Here is a 21722-nt window from a genome sequence, read left to right as displayed (position 1 = left end):
ATCCCGTTGTCGGTCCCGGTCCGGTACGGGCGCGACACTGAGGGTTGCAATCCGTTGCCGGTCACGAAAAAAAGAGACAAAAAGGAAAAAAAAAAAAATAAGACTTCATGGCTGGCCAGTTAGCTCACTTTGGAGAGTGGGGTGCTGATAACACCAAGGTCAGGGTTTGGATCCCCATAATGTACTGACCAGCTGCCAAAAAAAAATAGGGGGCCAGCCCGTGGCTCACTCGGGAGAGTGTGGTGCTGATAACACCAAGGCCACGGGTTCGGATCCCATATACGGATGGCCGGTTCACTCACTGGCTGAGCGTGGTGCTGACAACACCAAGTCAAGGGTTAAGATCCCCTTACCGGTCATCTTTAAAAAAAAAAAAAAATAGAAAGATGACTTTGGTCACCCATCACAAGAAGAATGTGTTTAGCTCAACAAATATTTCTTGAACATCTAAGACATGGTACTCCCTTTAAGGCACTGGCAGTTCCCAAGAGTTGATTTGGTGAGTTGAGATCCACCTTGCTACAACATTGAGTACATCTCCCGTCTCTGGGCACAGGGGCCCTCACGTGTTATCTCATCATCAGTTACAGGCCAATGGGAAGTGTGATGAAACACCACAGGGGCTATGTAAGCAGTAAGCACAAAGGAGCTTGCTTGTTACCATTTCCCCAGACTGTTCCCCTTATAAGCCCATAAAGCAGAATAGTAGCTTTATATCCATTGAAAGCAACTAATGTCCTGGCATGAAATCTGGTCTTTCTACTAGCTAGTAAAATAATTAATTTTCTTTTTTTTTTCTTTTTTGTGACCAGTAAGGGGATCACAACCCTTGGCTTGGTGTCGCCCGCACCGTGCTCAGCCAGTGAGCGCACCAGCCATCCCTATATAGGATCCGAACCCGCAGCGGGAGCGCTGCACTCTCCTGAATGAGCCACGGGGTCGGCCTAAAATAATTAATTTTCTAATTTTACCCATTAGATTTTTGTTCGTTTGCTCTCTTTTTCAACTTAACTCTGCTAAATTAAACCATTAGATTTTTTCTAAATCACCTCTCTCGATTCTGCCGTGTGAGCATGGAGGTACTGTGGTGTCTTTGAAGGAAGGAACATAGAGCTGGGTTCACGTCCTGGCACCTCCGTAGTGGCTGTGTGTCGTAGCAAGTCTTCTCCACGAAGTGAGATTAGATGAGAACACAGATGTTATTGTTATCGAAATGTACTTGGCACTTTATTTCACTGCTCTCACCCCATTCATTGAAATGATCTGATCCAACTGCTTGGACCTCAGCGTAGACATGCCATGGATCCAGCCCCTCCTTTTACCACCAGGCAGCACTGCTGACATTGCACAGCAACTGCTACCCATTTGTGCAGCCTCTCCCCACCCCACTGCATCCCCCACCAGCTAGTGCTCTTCCTAGAATGCAGATCTGATCTCGTTTCCCGCTCACGTGCATTTCCCAATTCCCCATCACCAGATGACAAGGCAAGTTCTCACTGTTCAGGTGGCACACGAGTCCTTTTGTGATTTAGCCCCTGTGTTCCTCTCCAGCATTACTGTCACCTCCAACTAAACAAAACAACTTGCAGCTCCACCCACATCCTTCACCTTCGTACATGCTCTGCTCTTCCCAGAATTACTGTCGCCTCCCCTGACCCTACCACCCCTGGCTTGGCCCATTCCTACCCTGTCCTCCAAATGCACCATTAAGCATCGCCTTTTCCCAGGAGCTCTCCCCTCCTGCAGCCATACTTAGATGTTCTTCTCTGGTCCCCCCGCACCCTGGGCCTCACCTCTGCCACTTCTGGTGCAATGTGGCCCTTCCCCCACTAGATGGGTAAAACACATAGTTCCGCTATTTGTGCTCTTTGTGTCAGGTGCCCCCCTGGGCCCTGAGAATACAGGAGCCAAGTCCCTGCCTCACTGAACTTGAATGTTGGGGGTGAGACAGAAACAAATGCCCTATACTAAGTCCATGAAGATGACTCTGGAGGTGAGCACTTGGGGGAAGGGGCAGATGAACTTGTGAACAGTCTATGTAAAAATACCACCCCGTGAACAGCCCTACTTACAGCACACTCAGAAAGTGGGGTTTGTGGGGACATCTCTTTGGTGATTGCAGTTTCATCTCCTGGCCATCTTCTACAAAAACTTCCTTTTTCTTTACAAACATGGTGTAAAGATGAAAATCAGACAATATGTCAACCAAACAAACAGGTCTGTAATATCTCAGAAAGGCATTTTATGTTGAACCAAAAGTTAGGAGAAACGTTTTAAAGGTTAAATCCTGTTTTTTAACATATTACTTCCTTTAAGAATTTCTTTTAAACATTTGAGCATTTTACTTCTCTTACTTGAATTTAACTTAAAATCTGTATCTTTGACATAACAAAGTTCTGTCTAGCTGTTTGGTCCTTTTTTGTTGGGTTTTTTTTGTGTGTGTGGTTTTTTTTGTGGAGGCTGGCCAGTGCAGGGACCTTGGTGTTATAACCTGGTCCTTAGGAACTAGAAATGTACAACAAAGCCAGCCTTCACCTTCTCTTTGGGTGAGAGGGAAGTAGCTAGGCCTTTGTGGGAGAAGAACAGTGTGGGTCTCCCCTGCACCTTTGTGGACCCCGTGTGTGGGCCCAGAGAGGCTTCTTGCCAGGAGCCATGAGGGATGTGAAGTCACTGACTTGGGAGTCTGAAAACTTGTGTTCCAGACCCAGCTCTGCCCCTGCTCAGGCTTGTTCCCTTGGGTAAGTCCTTAAATCTCTGAGCCTCCATTTTCCTGTGAAGTAGGTGAGTTTAGTGCTAGCGGGAGGCAGCATAGCAGAGAGGCTGAGGCTGCGCTGCCTGGGTTCAGATCCTTACGGCCACCTATGGTGTGACTTAGGCACGTGCAGTAACTCACTCTGCCTGCTTTCTCAGCTCAGCTCATTTGTTCTACAGATATTTATTGAGCATGTTCTATACACCAGACTGGTACTGGGGCTACAGCAGGGAACAAAACAATTATCCCAACAACTATGTAGAGGGAGAGTTAATTAACAGGTAATTAATCAGATGATAATGAGTCCTATGGTGATAATTAGACAGTAATAAGTGTTAGGAGGACAGAGGAGGAAGATAGAGAATAAAGAGCGGTAGGAGGTCATAGTGCCTGTGCTGTAGAGATTTATGAGGAGTTCGTGAGTTTCTGTGTACGAAGTGCTTCGAGCAATGCCTGGCCCCTGGGGAGCACTCAGTAAATGTTGTGATCTAAAATCTCTTCCAACTTTAAACCCTCCTGAGTGTGAAGGGCAGGTACTCTCCTGGGGGAACTGGTCATTCAGCCATCACTTATGGAATAAGATCAGGTGGGTGTGTTCATTGTCACCACAAGAAGTACCTATGTACAGGCACTGACATCGGCACTGCTGTGTGGTGGGTCTGTCCCAGCTGTGCCCAGGGGACAGATGTCCTTGAGGGAGGACAGGGAGGACTGCTCATGCTCATAGTGCAGCATCTCCATTCATCCTGCAGCCTGCACAGCGTGAGCAGTTTACAGCCATCAAGTGGCCAGTCTTCTAAGGAAGGTCAAAGTGGTCCAACTCAGAAATAATATTCAAACACCACAGAGCTGGAGTCCTGTCACAGTTTGGGAAAATTGGAGGCTTTCCTGCTTGTGGGGCCCCTATTGTGCAGCATGACCCCAGATGGAAGGCCAGTTTGCCCTGGCAGTTAGGATCACCATTGCCTCAACCCCAAGGATGCGTGCAGTCTTTGCTGTGGCGTCTCCCTGGGGGGCACACAGCTGGTGGTTCTTGCCAGGTGTGAGCAGCCATTCCCAGGAGACCCATTCCTACATGCAGCAGTTCTTGTCTCAGCAGGAAGACAAGTGCTTGTCTTTCCAGGCAATTGTTGCTCATGCTCTGTGTTGTTTTCATTATGCTGACAGGGTGACACAGATGCCGGAAGGACTACAGTTGTACCGGTACTCCCAGTGTGTTCTTTCTCTTCCAAGCACTTCCCACCCTGCCCAGAGCCACGACAGTCCCTCCCATTCTGACACTGTTCAAACCCCAAGAGACCTTGGTGCTGTGGCCTTTTCCTTTACAGGCCTCTGGCCCCAAGCTGACCCCAGCCCACACAGCCAGTGCACTCGCACTCCTGACATCCTCTTCCACTTGCCCAAAGACACTCAGTAGTTCTCTATCCCATGCCAAAAGTCTAAACTCTCCAAAAGCTGTGAGATGTGGTGAGAAAAGCACAGGATTTGATGTCAGAGGAGACTGATGACAGAGGAGCCTGTACTCACTATGCCTGTGACCATGACATTTACTTCTCTGAGCCTCAGTGTTCATCTGTAAAGTGGAGGCGATGCTACCACTTCAAAGGAGAGTTAGGCAGTACCTGGCACCTAGCACAGTTCCTGCTGTATAATACAAACACTGATAAACATTAACCTACCCACTTCTTCCCTCTCCATCCTTATAGGGCCTGACACATGGTAGGGCCTGGAAAAAAAAGCTGGTGAATATAGTAGCCAGACAATGCAGTGTAGGAAACTGCTCTAGGTTCTGTGTTCTCTCTGCATTTGCTTCATCTTCAACCTAGTTGCTTCTGATAGCAGAACAGCTGCCACAGATCCAGGACTCATATCCATACCCCTCACCATCCAGAAGAGAGAGTTGGGTTGCTCGAAGCAGCTGCTGTGGCCCAGCTCTGTTGCTGGAGCAGGGGCAGGGCTGCTCCACAGTGGAAGGGGAGCAGGGGCTAGATGCTGAAAGGACCAGGTGCTCTGAGACTAACCCTTCTCCTTCCTGGGCCCATCGGTTTATATCCATACACTCCATCCTGCAACAAGAAGCATATATTTTCCCACAGCAGTCAACAGAAAAGTTCCCTGGGGCTCCCAAACTGAGCTCCTCAGCACACTGAACCATCGACCCTAAGAGAATTTAAGTATGTCATGTTAGCCACTGAGTCTTTGAACTTGGTTGTGTTCTTGTCTCATTTGCATGTTTGCTTCGTGTTAGTTTCACACAGGTTTTCACCTTTCCTGGTCATCTCTGCAGTTAAATGTGTGTCTGCTTTGCCTGCTGCAGGTATCTTTCCTACAGATAGTTTCTGCACCTTCCTAGTGCTCACATGTGACCACGATGTCCCCAGCCTGCATCTGTGGCCTGGTGTCTAGCCCACACCATACCTCATTGGCATCCAGTTTTAACAGCTCCTACTTTGCCCTCATTGGAAGGCCACCCTCGAGTTTTGGGTTTGGTTCTGCTTATCTTTGCAGGATGAGCCCAGGCTTCTACAAGAATGTGGTAAAGATTCAGAAGCATGTTACCTTCAACCAAGTGAAAGGCATTTTCGGCTTCACCGATAGTGACTGCATTGGTAAGGAGCCCATTGCTGCCTGTGGACCCCCTCCTAGCCCCCATGAAAAAGGAACAGATGTTAGAACTGGCCGGTTAGCTCAATGGGCTAGAGCACAGCCTTGTAACACCAAGGTCACAGGTTCAAACTGGCCAGCCGCCAAAACAAAACAAAACAAAGGGACAGGAGTAAAAAGGAGATGTTATAACTCCAAGGTCAAGGGTTCAGATCCTAGCACTGGCCAGCTGCCAAAAAAAAAAAGCAAGCAGAGTTCAGGACAAGACAGCTGTTTTTCGGAGTCTCACAGTAGCCTGAGTTAGAGTACTTCTGAGATGCTAGCACTTGCAATTTCCTCTTTTTTTTTTTTTTGGAGGCTGACCCATACAGGAAACAAACCCTTGACTTTGGTTTTATAACACCACACTGTAACCAGCTGAGCTAACAGGCCAGCCTGCAATTGTCTCTTTAAATAGGACATCCAGGTGTGGGTTTTCCCTGGAACAAGAGCTATAGTGCATTGAGCGACTTTTATGGGCTGTATGAAGCTATACTTCAGGATAAAAAACCTGTCCCTCTCCTCAGTCATCTTTTTTAAGGTTTATAAGAAAGAGAGAAAAATGTAAGAATGAATGGAGTTTCTACACCTCTGGTGAGACCCAAGTCAATGTGGGGTAGCCTTGGGTACCATGCCCAGAGTGATGCAGGAGGACAGCTGTCTGCTGCTCCCTTTCACAGCAGCCTGCAAGCCTTTGTCTCTGTGGGCCTTGTGAGATGAGGGGTCTGGCTGGAGACCCTGTGGAGCCTTCCCCACCCTTCCCTTGCTCTCCTTCTGGGGCTATGCCCCCAGCTGATGTGCACATTGCTGGCCTGCTGTGTGCACTCACTTGAGTCCCTCTCTGTATATTTCTGTACGTCTTTCAGGTGCATTGGCTTTGTAGACTTTTAGCACCTTGAGACTTGCAGCTGGGCCTTCTGATCCCTTTCTCCATTTTATTTTTGGGGAGCAGCTCCAGATTTAGTAGGCCTTCCATCAAAGCTACCAGCCAAGACAGCTCCCCAGGATATACTTTCAGGACTCTCTGGGGAGAGTTTGCTGTGCTTGGAGGGAGCATATTCCAGGGGCCTGTCAGTGAGGGACCTGCAGGGATAAGTCCAGACAGAAATAACACAGAGGGCCTTTATTGGAAGGTTTTTCACGTAAGCAAAACCCTTTTCTTCGATGTTTCAGTCAGATTTGTTCTTGACAATTAGGACATAGACCCTGTACTTTTGAATGGGATTCTTATCCTTGGAATCCTGGCATCTAATGGGATCATAGCACAGTGAAGGCTGCATTGAGCAATTGAGGAGTCAGCATCCCATGATGAATAGCTGCACACACTTTGCTTCCCAGAGACCCAGGTTGGAATCCTGGCTCAGCTGCTTAATTGCTGTGTACCAGCTTTGGCAAGCCAGGTAAAGGATCTGTGCCTGAGTGTGCACATCTGTGAAATGGGGTGATGGTGGGACTTCCTTCCTCCACAGAGTTGTGAGAAACAGATGAGCTCATGGAAGGCCGTGAGCATAGAGCCTGGCACTTCCACCCAGGGAATGGCCAGCACTGCGTTGTGCTTTTGACAGTGGTGCTGGTGGCGATGGCAGCTGCCTGCCTGGTCTCTCCAGAGAGAGACAAGAACCCTGGAAGTGGAATTTCTGTTTCTGAAGTGGATAGCAAATGCCAGCTAGAAGAGAGCATCACAGAGAGGACTTGAGGGGAAAGAGAGCAGCACCCGATAACTCACCCTGCAGTGCTGGAGCTGCAGCCACAGCCACGCATTCTCACTAAGAGCTAGAGCACGCCTGGGCCAGCCACAGGGTCTGCCAATGCCCAAGCTCACCCAAGTGCCCAGGTGCTGCAGCTAGGGGGGCTGGCTTCCACTTCTGTAGGTCTAAGCAAATAACAGCAACAACATCCAGAATACTGAACACTGTTTTAGATACCAAAATGTTCATCATAATTTATGATAATTAAAGATGGAGAACAAACTAAATGCCAGTAGTTAGAGAATGGTTAAATAATACATGATACATTGACAGGATAGAGTGTGTTTAATTAACGACACAGGTGAATGTTACAAAGTGAAAAAGGCAAGAAAAATGTTAAATATGCTATCATCACAACTAAAATGCATAGAGTAAAATAGAGAAAATGAGTGAAAAGAGACCTACAGATTGGGATTATAGATTTTTTTCTTCTTTTTGATTTTCTCTATTTTTCAGATTTATAATGGGGAGAAAATGTATTTTGTTCCTTTAATGGGGTTAATTAACTAGAACAGGAATTGGTCTCAAGTGTAAAAAGTCTTGTTTCTCGCTTTCAGGGAAGATCAGTTTTCCTGCCATCCAGGCTGCTCCCTCCTTCAGCAACTCATTCCCGCAGATCTTCCAGGGCAGGACGGACATCCAGTGCCTTATCCCGTGTGCCATTGATCAGGTCAGAAGGCAGAGCTAGGGGTCTGTAAGTCCGGGGCCTCAAAAGCAGGTTCCTCATTGGGCCGGCCCCGTGGCTCACTCGGGAGAGTGCAGCACTGGTAGCGCTGAGGCCGCGGGTTCAGATCCTGTATAGGGATGGCTGGTGCGCTCACTGGCTGAGCGTGGTGCAGACAACACTGTGCCGAGGGTTGTGATCCCCTTCCCGGTCAAAAAAAAAAAAAAAAAAAAAAAAAAAGCAGGTTCCTCATTATCTTCAGGGCAAAAGGAGGTGTTGAAAGCATTCGGGGAGGAGGGAGCTGAGTTCTTTACAGTGGAAGCAGAGAGTCTCCTGTAAGATGCTCTTGGGGTTTGTTCACTGGGCTATTGCTCCAGCTGTCCTCATCAGACTGCTCTCCCCCCACAGGATCCTTACTTTAGGATGACGAGGGACGTCGCCCCTAGGATTGGCTATCCTAAGCCAGCCCTGCTGCACTCGACCTTCTTTCCTGCCCTGCAGGGTGCCCAGACCAAAATGAGTGCCAGCGACCCCAATTCCTCCATCTTCCTCACCGACACAGCCAAGCAGATCAAGACCAAGGTGAGCAGTGCCCCAAGCAGAGAGCAGCCAATACAAGCAGAAACAAGCGGGGTGAAAGGGAGGAAGAGGGGATTTTTGCAAACTCGTGCACACTTGCATACACACACAGACACACACACACACCATCACATCGGCCAACATAGCCATGCTGAATTCCATGATCACCAACTTTGCTTCCTACACAACTCCAGGCAGCCTGTCCCTGTTTCCACATTTCAGGTGAATTTTTTTGTGTCCTTCCATTTGAGTAAAATTCTGAATTTTTCTTTTCTGCTTTTCTTACCAACACTCTGTCCTGGAAGCAAAGTCATGGCAATTTTCTTAAAATTACAATTAATGTGGATGTTATTAAACAATAGAAAAGATTTTTGTATATTTCTGAGCACCTGCTATGTTCCAGGCACTGGACCAGGTGCCTTATTTCAGTTCTCTCATTTTTAAATCTCACTGGGAGCTAGTGGTGCTATTTCTTTTAAAGATGAGAGAGATGAGGCTCAGAGAGGGTCATCCACTTGACCAAGTTTCCACCACAGAAAGCAGCACTTCTGGGCCGGCCCGGTGGCGCACTGGATAGTGCGCCGCTTGGGAAGCGCGCCGGCGCTCCCGTCCGAGGGTTCGGATCCCACATACAGACCAGTTCCCGCTCACTGGCTGAGCGAGGCACGGGAGCAACGCCGAGGCTTGCGATCCCGTTGCCGGTCCCCGGTCCGGTACGGGGGCAACACTGAGGGTTGCGATCCATTGCCGGACACGGAAAAAAGACAAAAAGACAAAATAAAAATAAAAAAATAAAAAGAAAGCAGCACTTCTCTCCCAGCCCAGGAGCGTTATTACCAGGGGAGACTTAGGGGCTGATCTTCTCCCAGAAAATATTCTCATTGAGAGACAGACATTTATCTCATTGGATAAATGTCCTTCAACAGGATTGTCCTGTCTGGCCCCAGGAGCACTACTGCATGCAGCAGGCCCTCTGTAAATATTTTCAAGTCACCAGAGAAACTAGAAACAGAAATTAGTTTGAGCTTCCATATTCTCCAAGGCCCCAGTTCTGTTGCTCTGTACTGAACTGGCACTGTATGTATAATCCCTTCACTGTTACACAAAGCTGCTGACATTTTCTTTGGAACCAAGTGTATGTTTGTGGGTTGGAAGATTGCAGCAAGATTACTGGGAACTGTACTTGAAGTGTGTAATGCAACCATCCGAGTCACTGCCAGGCCCCTGACCCCTCTGGAAAATCTCAAGCAGGTTCTGGTTGACTAAGGAAATGCTTCATATCAAAACCTTCTTCTAGGAAATGACCTCAGCCAACTCTCCCTCCCTCAGTTGGAGGCTGGAGTAATCGGGACTTTTCTTTCCCTTTCACTTCTGGCTGAGCAGGGAGTGCAGAGGAGGAGTGCAGTCATCTGTTCCATTTTGGTTTTCAGAAGTGTTTTGAAAAGGTTATCTATGGCTCTGGGGCATTTTTTATTCACTTAGGGACCAGCAAAGACCCCGAGGGCTGACTGAGGTCAGGAACCTCATGGGCCTGCAGAGGATCGCCAGGGTCACTACTGGCCCATGGGGCAGGCCAGGCCCTTGTTCTAAGTCCCCATGCCATCTTTCAGCTCCAGAATCAGAATCTCCATGCTAGAGAGGGAGCATATGCTCCAGCCTCCTCACAAAAATAACAACAGAAACGGTGATACGGCTGGCTTTGCTGCGTGAACACCTGCCACATGTTCACCTGTGGGATCTAACTGAATCCTAACAACCACATAGACAGGCAGGGTCCATTTTGTGGGTGAGGAAATCAAGGCTCAGAGAGATCAGGCAGCTTCCCTGTGTCCACACAACTGAATATCAGTGGGGCCAGGATCAGAACCCAAGTCCACCACTGCTTAGGCCTACGGTCAGGAGCCCCTGGTTGTCAGGGCCTGTAAGATGACAAGGAAAAACATTTTTTCCCCTCTGCTCTCTACACAGAGCACTTCTATGACCACATGTCGTGGGGGGGGGGGGGGTCCCCCACAGCAAGCAAGCAATTCTCCAGCAGACACTAACTGGGTATCCTATAATTAAATTCAATTCTGACGCTGTCTACCTGGAGATAGTGTCAGATCCCACAGGTTGAGGGCCCACTCCCATANATCTTCAGGGCAAAAGGAGGTGTTGAAAGCATTCGGGGAGGAGGGAGCTGAGTTCTTTACAGTGGAAGCAGAGAGTCTCCTGTAAGATGCTCTTGGGGTTTGTTCACTGGGCTATTGCTCCAGCTGTCCTCATCAGACTGCTCTCCCCCCACAGGATCCTTACTTTAGGATGACGAGGGACGTCGCCCCTAGGATTGGCTATCCTAAGCCAGCCCTGCTGCACTCGACCTTCTTTCCTGCCCTGCAGGGTGCCCAGACCAAAATGAGTGCCAGCGACCCCAATTCCTCCATCTTCCTCACCGACACAGCCAAGCAGATCAAGACCAAGGTGAGCAGTGCCCCAAGCAGAGAGCAGCCAATACAAGCAGAAACAAGCGGGGTGAAAGGGAGGAAGAGGGGATTTTTGCAAACTCGTGCACACTTGCATACACACACAGACACACACACACACCATCACATCGGCCAACATAGCCATGCTGAATTCCATGATCACCAACTTTGCTTCCTACACAACTCCAGGCAGCCTGTCCCTGTTTCCACATTTCAGGTGAATTTTTTTGTGTCCTTCCATTTGAGTAAAATTCTGAATTTTTCTTTTCTGCTTTTCTTACCAACACTCTGTCCTGGAAGCAAAGTCATGGCAATTTTCTTAAAATTACAATTAATGTGGATGTTATTAAACAATAGAAAAGATTTTTGTATATTTCTGAGCACCTGCTATGTTCCAGGCACTGGACCAGGTGCCTTATTTCAGTTCTCTCATTTTTAAATCTCACTGGGAGCTAGTGGTGCTATTTCTTTTAAAGATGAGAGAGATGAGGCTCAGAGAGGGTCATCCACTTGACCAAGTTTCCACCACAGAAAGCAGCACTTCAGATAACTCTTAACAGTAAATTCTCTGAACATACTTAAAATTGTAAAGGATTTGCAAACATCATATTTACAAAAACAATATTTTTTGTGGTTTTTTTGTTTGTTTTATTTTGTTTTGGGGTGGCTGGCCGGTATAAGGATGCAAACCCTTGACCTTGGTGTTATCAGCACCTCACTCAAAAGTAAAAACTGCGTTTATGGGCCGGCCCGGTGGCGCACTGGATAGTGCGCCGCTTGGGAAGCGCGGCGGCGCTCCCGTCCGAGGGTTCGGATCCCACATACAGACCGGTTCCCGCTCACTGGCTGAGCGAGGCACGGGAGCAACGCCGAGGCTTGCGATCCCGTTGCCGGTCCCCGGTCCGGTACGGGGGCAACACTGAGGGTTGCGATCCATTGCCGGACACGGAAAAAAGACAAAAAGACAAAATAAAAATAAAAAAATAAAAAGAAAGCAGCACTTCTCTCCCAGCCCAGGAGCGTTATTACCAGGGGAGACTTAGGGGCTGATCTTCTCCCAGAAAATATTCTCATTGAGAGACAGACATTTATCTCATTGGATAAATGTCCTTCAACAGGATTGTCCTGTCTGGCCCCAGGAGCACTACTGCATGCAGCAGGCCCTCTGTAAATATTTTCAAGTCACCAGAGAAACTAGAAACAGAAATTAGTTTGAGCTTCCATATTCTCCAAGGCCCCAGTTCTGTTGCTCTGTACTGAACTGGCACTGTATGTATAATCCCTTCACTGTTACACAAAGCTGCTGACATTTTCTTTGGAACCAAGTGTATGTTTGTGGGTTGGAAGATTGCAGCAAGATTACTGGGAACTGTACTTGAAGTGTGTAATGCAACCATCCGAGTCACTGCCAGGCCCCTGACCCCTCTGGAAAATCTCAAGCAGGTTCTGGTTGACTAAGGAAATGCTTCATATCAAAACCTTCTTCTAGGAAATGACCTCAGCCAACTCTCCCTCCCTCAGTTGGAGGCTGGAGTAATCGGGACTTTTCTTTCCCTTTCACTTCTGGCTGAGCAGGGAGTGCAGAGGAGGAGTGCAGTCATCTGTTCCATTTTGGTTTTCAGAAGTGTTTTGAAAAGGTTATCTATGGCTCTGGGGCATTTTTTATTCACTTAGGGACCAGCAAAGACCCCGAGGGCTGACTGAGGTCAGGAACCTCATGGGCCTGCAGAGGATCGCCAGGGTCACTACTGGCCCATGGGGCAGGCCAGGCCCTTGTTCTAAGTCCCCATGCCATCTTTCAGCTCCAGAATCAGAATCTCCATGCTAGAGAGGGAGCATATGCTCCAGCCTCCTCACAAAAATAACAACAGAAACGGTGATACGGCTGGCTTTGCTGCGTGAACACCTGCCACATGTTCACCTGTGGGATCTAACTGAATCCTAACAACCACATAGACAGGCAGGGTCCATTTTGTGGGTGAGGAAATCAAGGCTCAGAGAGATCAGGCAGCTTCCCTGTGTCCACACAACTGAATATCAGTGGGGCCAGGATCAGAACCCAAGTCCACCACTGCTTAGGCCTAGGGTCAGGAGCCCCTGGTTGTCAGGGCCTGTAAGATGACAAGGAAAAACATTTTTTCCCCTCTGCTCTCTACACAGAGCACTTCTATGACCACATGGGGGGGGGGGGGGGGGTTCCCCACAGCAAGCAAGCAATTCTCCAGCAGACACTAACTGGGTATCCTATAATTAAATTCAATTCTGACGCTGTCTACCTGGAGATAGTGTCAGATCCCACAGGTTGAGGGCCCACTCCCATAAGAATGCCCCCACTTCAGATGCCAGTTGCAAGTCCAGGCCCCCTGTACTTCTGGTCAACTGGTTACAGACTGGGGTTCCCACAGCCCCCTCCTTGGGTTCAATTTGCTAGGATGGCTCACAGAACTCAGGGAGACACTAACTTATGTTTGCTGGTTTATTATAAAGGATGTTTCAAAGGATACTGATGAATGCCAGATGAAGAGGTGGATAGGGAAGGTATGGGGGTGGGGGGGCATGGAGTTTCCATGCTCTCTCTGGGCACGCCAGTCTTCCAGCACCTCCACATGTTCAGCAACCTGGAAGCTTATCAAATCTTGCTCAAGAGTATTTATAGAGCTTAGTCTACAGCACCCCTCTCCCGCTATCCTGGAGGTTGGTGGGTGGGACTGAAAGTTCAGACCCCTCTAATCACTTGATCCTTCTGGTGACCGGCCTCATCCTGAGGCTATCTAGGGGCCTCACCTGAAGTCACCTCATTAGCATAAACTCAGGTAAATCAGAAAGGGCTTTTGACCTAAAGAAAAGATGTTCCTATCACTTAGGAAATTCCAAGAATTTTAGGAACTTTATGCCAGAAACAAATTCTATAACAAAAGATGCTCCTGTCACCTTTATGATCTTGATTTTTGTTTGTTTGTTTTTTGGTAGCTGGATGGTATGGGGATCTGAACCCTTGACCTTGGTGTTATAACACTGAGCTCTAAACAACTAAGCTAACTGGGCTAGCCCCCCATCACCCTTATAACTCAGAAAATTACAAGGGATTTAGGGCCTCTGTTTCAGGAACAAAGACCAAATATATTTCACATTATCCTACAAGGCCCTGCTACTTACCTGCTGTGATCTGTGAGTGACTGTGGCTGTGCAGGTGTCTTCTGTGAAGTGAGAATAGTTATGCTGGCTGCACAGACTCGAGGTGGGGCTGACATGAGGTCACATATAAAGAGTGTTTGTAAACTGTAGCATGCTGCCCAAATTTAAGATTTTAGTTCAAAAAGTGAGTAGTTGGACAGTGCAGAATAAGCTAAAAGGTGCCTCTCCTGCGCTATCATGTGGACTCTGTCAGAGCCCACAGAACTAGTCAAAACCTTCCACAGGCAACACTTCTAAACGTGGAATCGCCCCTTCTTGGGACATACATGGTGATACAGGTTGCCAGCCTGGCCCCTACTCATCACTTCTGGTCAGAGGCCCCTTTAGTGCCCCCTCCCAGAGATGGCCTCGGACACCAGGGTCAGAGGTCCTAGGGCCCTCTGGGCAGTCCTGGGTCAGGCACTCCTTCAGGCCAGCTCAACCACCCCATTGGACTGGTTCCCCACAGCTTACTGGCTCTGAGAGGTTGGTTATTGAATCAAGTCCCTGCCCCTCAGCCCAGACCTCCCACTTGGCATTATCTCCCATTACACAGAGTCACTCTGGTGTGGGCGCATCTCACCCACTTCCATCATTTTAGATACTGGTAGCAACATTCTGGGCCCCACCACCGAGACTGCTGTCCACCTTAACCCAAACCCATTTTTCTGTTGGTTTCCTGTAAGTCAGGCCTTATGAACTGTTCCCCAGCATCACTGAGGACCAGACAGGTCCCACATGAGGCAGACGTAGGCTACTTGCTGGTCTTTAGCTCCACCTGGAAGCCCGGTGTGCTTGGCCCCGCCACTGCCTGCCACATAAAGCAGGCTCTGGACACTCTGGACCTCATTTTCTTCTCCTGTAAGATGGAGAAAGCAGTACAGAGGTCACTGGGTAGTTGAGGATAAAATGTTTCTAATGAGCCTAACAGCCACTGTGTATGGCACATCTGCTGTGTTTCCCTGTTGGATGAGGGACTTGCCCAGGAAGAGCAATATGGGGCTCCTGGTTTACCTCTCATACAGAGGGCCTTTGATACCTTTTTAAACTGCCCTTGGAGCTTGGGAGACTGTTCCCAGACCTTCTTCCTGACTGTACCTTCACCCCTAGGGAGGGCTAGCAAGGAGGGCTGGGCCAGGCCACAACCAGTGACTCCATCTGTGTCACAGCACCTGCCCCAAGGGCTCTTAGACCCCAGGAGAATTCAGTGCTAGGTGGTTTTTTCTTCTTCCTGTTTAGTTGGTATTTTCCATAGTTTTTATACTTCTCATGAATTAACCTCTTAGACCCCAGGAGAATTCAGTGCTAGGTGGTTTTTTCTTCTTCCTGTTTAGTTGGTATCTTCCATAGTTTTTATACTTCTCATGAATTAACTTTTTTTTATTTTATAAATTTTTTTTTTTTTAAATAAAGGTAAGATGAACGTTTCACCTGTTATCTTTATTCGCAACACAAGCTTTACGCCTCGCTCAGCCAGTGAGCGGGAACCAGTCTGTATGTGGGATCCGAACCCTCGGGCGGGAGCGCCACAGCGCTTCCCAAGCGGCACACTATCCAGTGTGCCACCGGGCCGGCCCAACTTTTTTTTATTTTATAAGTTTTTTTTTTTTTAAGTAAAGGTAAGATGAACGTTTCACCTGTTATCTTTATTTTTTCAGCCCCCCCGGGCCCACCCACAGGCCAGCCAGATTGCACCAGCTCCCCCTAGTGCAAGGCCTTGCCCAGGCATCTCCAGCAAGTTTGGCTTTCCCTGACCAGCCACTTAGCAATGCCCCACCAAAATGAAGATGGGTTCCTTTTTTTTTTTTTTTTTTTTTTTTTTTTGAGACCGGCCGCACTGCGCTCAGCCAGTGAGCGCACCGGCCATCCCTATATAGGATCCGAACCCGCGGCAGGAGCCCAGCGCCACACTCTCCCGAGTGCGCCACGGGCTCGGCCCAAGATGGTTTCCTTTTGGCTCCTCATTTATTCTGATCTTGGCCCCAAACATTCATCTGCTGCTTCCAGATGATCCTAAATTATCCAGTTAGAAATCTGCTCTGGAATTCTGGGGAGACTTACTAAACATATCAACTTAGAATTTATTGACTCTACCCCCATTTTCCCCATTTGAAAAGAAGATCTGCATGCCATTAGTGTGTGGTAGGTTTCTCAAATACTCGTTGAAAGAATGTTGAAGACCATACCAGCCAGCCACCAAAAAAAATGGTGAAGGAATTTTGTCTATCCTTCCTGGCTTTTATTTCTTTCACTTCTTGGCCCTAATTTCTCCAAGATTATCTTCAATGATTCCTAAACCCATTTTGTCTAATTCTGAGTTTTTCTCCAGCTACTGGAACTTGGCCTGTCTTAAGTAGAAACCTGCCTGCAGGCCCTCTCTGCCTGCTCACTCTGCCTGGGTCTGCTTCCCCTCTGCGGCCTGTCCTGTGCCTGGTTCTCGTGTCTGCAGTGGACGAGGCAGGAGCCTCATTGGCAGTGGGCTGTGCTGCTTTCTGCTCCCCATTAACACAGTACCACCTGTCCCGAGAGCGGCTACCTGTCCCACTCATCTCCTTTACTCTTAAGATGACTTTAGCTCATCCTTTTTCTAAAGCTCATCACTTGAGAATACTTTAGGACACTTCCCTCAAATTTCAGCCCAGTTAGTGCTTTGGTTTTCCTGGCTCGATTCTGCTGTGTCTCTGGGGACTGGGGGTTCAAAACTAATCTGCCCTCCCTTCTCTCTCCCTTTTCTGCAGTTAGCCCCCCTATAGCCGGTCCCCAGTCTTGGCAGGAAAGAAGAGTTGGGGGGGCCCTCCTGTCACCTGTGAGCCTTGGCCTTCCTCTGGGCCAGAATCTGATGAGACAGAAAGCGGTTCCTGGGCTGACTTTCCCCACATTGTCTCCCGGCCATGTCCAGTCACAGGACAGGCAGGACTAGCATTTCTGCGTCCTCTTGTTGGGACAGGTCAACAAGCACGCATTCTCCGGAGGGAAAGACACCATTGAAGAGCACAGGCAGCTCGGGGGCAACTGCGACGTGGACGTGTCTTTCATGTACCTGACCTTCTTCCTTGAGGACGATGACAAGCTCGAGCAGATCAGGAAGGTGAGGTGGGAGGTCCCAAGGGCAGCAGGGCCTGCAGGCTGGTGGGAGCTTCCACAGAGCTGGGCCTTAGGAGCAGGCATTCACCTGAATCAAGGTAAAAACTGAGTGTGGGGTTGCTGCATGTTCGAACCATGTGCCAAGAAACCTCACACGTGAACAGATGGCTGACAAACTGCTGTTTATCCAGTAGCCACAGAAAATGGTTTCGTCTTACTCGTCATCAGAGAAATAGCATCAGGGTTAAAGCCATTCCCCTCCAGCATTAGCAGGGCTGTTTGTGCTACCGTGGACCGTGTGCTCAGAGCTCATAAACTAGGTGCTGTGAGGCTCACCCACGGGAGTGTGCCAGCGGCATAGCCTCACAGCCAACAGCGTGGCCACAGGTACCGAGGGCCCCAAAATGTTATATCCTTTGCCTCAGCTTTCCCAATTCTTGGAATCTTTTCCAAGGAAATAATCCTGAACAAGAAAAAGCTTTCCACACAAAGTTTTAAATGATAACAGCAAAAGCTTGAAAACAATAATAGCAAAAAGTTCAGAACAGACTCTATGACAGAGGAGACTCTAAATAAGAATTTTTGCAGTCTGTCTCTAGACCTCAGGGGAAGAAAAGAATTGTAACGGGACGGATCATTATGCAGTCTTGAACTATTTTAAAAGAGTTTTAGTGACACAGGAAAATATGCCTAAGAGAGTGAAATAAGGATACCAAACCAAAAATGCATTGAGAGGTCAACTATATTTAAATAAAATACACAGGGGAAAAAAATCTCAGAAAATATGCCAATATGTTGACAGTGGTCATCAACTTCTGGTTTTGGAATTGCAGGTGATTTTTTTCTTTACCTTGCTGCTGCTTTGTGGTATGGGTACTTTATTAAGTTTGTTTAAGGAGTGTGTATTACTTACACAATCAGAAGAAGAAAAAAAAACAGCAGAGTTCTTAGAAGCTGATGAGGCTGACCGGAACAGGTGTTTGCTTAGTATGCTTGGAATAAAAGGTCTCAGTATCCGGGTGGTGGGGATTGTACTCCCCATGGGTCCATTGTAAGAAAAGTGTAGTTCAAGATACAGGTTATTGTTATGGTTACCACAGCAGTAGCTCTGTGTGAGCAGTGTGTGCTAAGAGCAGGTTGGAGCAGCTCTGCATCCGGAGCCATCCCTCACATGCTCTGTCTTCTCCCGGGCAGGACTACACCAGTGGAGCCATGCTCACAGGCGAGCTCAAGAAAGTGCTCATAGAGGTTCTGCAGCCCTTGATCGCCGAGCACCAGGCCCGGCGCAAGGAGGTCACTGATGAGATCGTGAAAGAGTTCATGACGCCCCGGAAGTTGTCCTTCAGCTTTTAGTAACAGTTATTTTATATATGCTTATAAAGAGACATAATTTATCGGTAATCCCAGCCCAATCACATCGCCACTAACTGTAGGCTTCTGTCATGTGGTAATTACCAGGCCTGTCTGTAAATGTGTTATCGATACTGTTTCTTCCCATTCATTTATCATTTCTGTCTCTTGTTGGCAAAACACCACAGGGTGATTGGGTGTTGGCTAACATTGCATGGTCAGTTAGAGAAGTCCAGCTGTGAGACTCTCCCACAAAGCAGCCCCAAGGATGTGGAGCTTCTGGTCGGAAGTCCATAGGCCAGCCAGTTCTGGTCCACAGAGGACTGTCCATTTGAAAGCAGCCTAGGGTTCCAAAGATACTCTCAAAACCTGTTCTATTAAAATATGTATTCTGGGCCGGCCCGGTGGCGCACTGGAGAGTGCGCCGCTTGGGAGTGCAGCGGCGCTCCCGCCGAGGGTTCGGATCCCATGTGGAGACCGGTTCCCGCTCACTGGTTGAGCGCGGTGCGGGCGCAACACCGAGGGTTGCGATCCCGTTGCCGGTCCCCGGTGCGGGCGTGACACCGAGGGTTGCGATCCCGTTGCCGGTCAGTAAAAAAGACAAAAGGAAAAAAATAAATAAATAAATAAAATATGTATTCTATGTATGTATATATGGAATTAAAATGTCATTATTGTAAAACTCAAAAATGTTTTGAAAAATTGATGTGGGAAATTTTAATGGGAACAATATTAGCCCACGCCAAAAAAAAAAAAAAAATTGATGGCTAAAAGCTTTGCTCCACATTTGACTAACAAGTCACTTTAAAGCTGCTTTTAACATTGAATATTGGACAGTTCTTATTAAGTTGGATCTTGTGAGTGAAACTCTCTAGTTCACTTACCATGCATGTATTCCACTCCAGAAATCATGCTCATTTCCCTTAACTTACTAGTTATTTTTCTACCAAATGATCTTAGACACTCCATCCTGCGGAAACCAGTGGTTGCTTTACCTCTGATTGTGTAAGATGCTGAGGAGAGTCTGTTGCCTTTGCAGATGCTTGTTTTGACACTGGACTGAAGTAGAAGTCGGCACAGAGCAGTGCACTGGCCATGTCCCTGGGTGGGTAGACGTAGCTAGAAAGAAAAGCTTGGTGCAACCCTTAAGCCCTTGACAGTGTGTCTGTGGGCCAGCCACATGTGATCACTCACCATGCTAGTCTGGGGAAAGCAGAAGCCATATCTCAGGGAAAGCCATTGGTTGAAGTATATGCCCTTTCCAAAGGCTCAGGGTCTACTCCTGGGTGCTCTGCGCCAGTGTCACCCTTTAGCATAAATAAACTTCCTTAGCCCCTGTCTGTGTTGCTGTGCTCTGTCTGGGAGATCTGAGGAGGGGGCAAAGGCATAAGTGCAGACCCAGGGCTGTGCTGTACCTGCTGCCAAGAACTGCGGCCCCTCGCCTCGCCCTTCCATGGATGGCCCTCGAGTCTGGTGGGGCTGTACTTGGGGATGAAAACTCACACTGGAAACCCCGTAGGGCTGAGATGCAGACTTCCAGGAACTGGCTCGGGTTGGGCATCGCTCCTGCTGGGAAGCATCCTGGGGCTGGCTTTGTCACACCTCATTTGATATTTTCAGTAGCCTGGTGGAGGATGTAAGCAGTTGCTGTCCTCATTTTTTGGAGGAGGTAGCTAGCTTTGGTGCTCAGAGGTGCTGTTGTGTATTGACAGGGAGCATGAACTGGGAGCCAGGGCAGAGGCCCAGCCATATGCAACTTTGGGTTCTCTCATTTTGCAAGTGGAGAAACAGGCTTGGGAGAGGGGAACATGACTTGTCCAAGGCCACATGGTGACTTTGTGACAAAATAGGTCTGTCCTGACTAGTATGGCTGTCTCCACACACACAGCGAGAAACAGGCTTGGGAGAGGGGAACATGACTTGTCCAAGGCCACATGGTGACTTTGTGACAGAATAGGTCTGTCCTGACTAGTATGGCTGTCTCCACACACACAGAAGAACCATTTTACAAATGCAAGAACTGAGGTCCCCTCACCAGAGGCTGGAGGCCTGGGTTCAAGTCCCCACTTGGGTTCTGGCGTGCAGCATGACCTCATCTAGGGCTCTTCCAGCCTCAAGTCCCACTGCGCTGAGCCCCTCCCGTTGCCTTGCCAGGCCTCAGTCTTGCTCTCCTGGCTGCCTGTGGCCAGCGAGGGTGAGCCACCCACAGAAATGGCACAGCTCACTAGCCATATTGCCCCAGGCAGTGAGTGGGACTTCTCGTAGCTCTATTGCACCCGCGGATAAGATGAGGGGCGATGTGTGAAGTCCCCAGGGAGCTGCCACTGTCATTGTCCACCCAGCCAGAGCATCTGCTGGCAGCCCTCGGCCCAGGGAGGGGCGAGCTGTGTGGCTTTGGGCAAGTCCCTTAACCTCTTGGGACCTCCAAGAGAGCAGTGGTGCCTCATGCCTTGGGAGGAGTACCCTGCATCTGATGGTCAGGTGACTCACCAATGCCACTGCTGGTCACCCCCACCACATAGTGCTAAAAACCATGGTTTCTTGAAGATCCCTGAGAGGAATGGGCTTGTCTAGTCTAGAATGGACAGGTGTGGTAGCTCCACAGGTGTTCGAGGGGAGGTATGAGTTCAGTAATCAGCACCCCGTGGTGTGGGGAATTCCCTGGAACAGCAGCTTTGTTCCAGATGATCGTGTCCACTGGTCAGACAGACATGGGGGCTAGCCCAGTGCAGCCTCGCTGCCCAGCAGTACCCTGTCTGCAGAGAGGGCAGAGACCGGCTAAGCCTGCCCCTGAGGGGACGGTGCTTGAAGACCATGCAGAACAGCTGGAGGGCTGAGTGGGCGACGACGTGGGAGGGGCGGTGGCAGGACAGCACTTGGGAGGAGAAGCAGGCCTGCCTCTGGCTGCCAGCCCAGGCCTGCAGCATTGGACAGAGGTCACTCTCCAGGGTGTTGGGGGAGGGAGGAGCGGGGGCGGAATGGTTGTCAGCCCTTCCCCCCAAGCCCATGATTCTCTGGTCAGTTCGTGGCGCTGGGAGCCCTTGGGGGGGCCACACTTCAGCTCCCATTTGAAATTTCAAGCACAACCCAGACTTTGTGAAGGCAGCATTTAATGAGAAGACCCAGCTCTTGCCCAAGTTATACAATTCCAGGCTAGCCCCTTTTCCCACATCTTTCATGTACCCATTTTTAAAGAAGGGACTGGTCCTCACCACCAAGAGGTTGTAAAGGGAGTGAGTACCAGGGCCCTTCCTGCAAAGACACTT

The 21722-nt window shown here is 48.8% G+C and overlaps 1 protein-coding gene across 1 annotated transcript in view; it reads left to right on the top strand.

The window, feature by feature from the left end:
* LOC103598340 (tryptophan--tRNA ligase, cytoplasmic) overlaps nt 1-18907 on the top strand; it is a 37299-nt gene extending 18392 nt beyond the window's left edge. The window contains exons 5-9 of the mRNA XM_008582337.1: nt 5261-5361; nt 7701-7813; nt 8216-8389; nt 16970-17110; nt 18301-18907. Coding sequence (XP_008580559.1) covers nt 5261-5361; nt 7701-7813; nt 8216-8389; nt 16970-17110; nt 18301-18459 — 688 coding nt within the window. The 3' untranslated portion in view covers nt 18460-18907. The remainder of the gene's footprint in view (nt 1-5260; nt 5362-7700; nt 7814-8215; nt 8390-16969; nt 17111-18300) is intronic.
* The last annotated feature ends 2815 nt before the right edge of the window (nt 18908-21722 follow it).

The sequence above is a fragment of the Galeopterus variegatus genome, unplaced genomic scaffold, assembly GCF_000696425.1.
Source record: "Galeopterus variegatus unplaced genomic scaffold, G_variegatus-3.0.2 Scaffold2574, whole genome shotgun sequence".
NCBI classification, from domain to species: Eukaryota; Metazoa; Chordata; class Mammalia; order Dermoptera; family Cynocephalidae; genus Galeopterus; species Galeopterus variegatus.
This window is presented reverse-complemented; position numbering and strand designations above follow the sequence as displayed.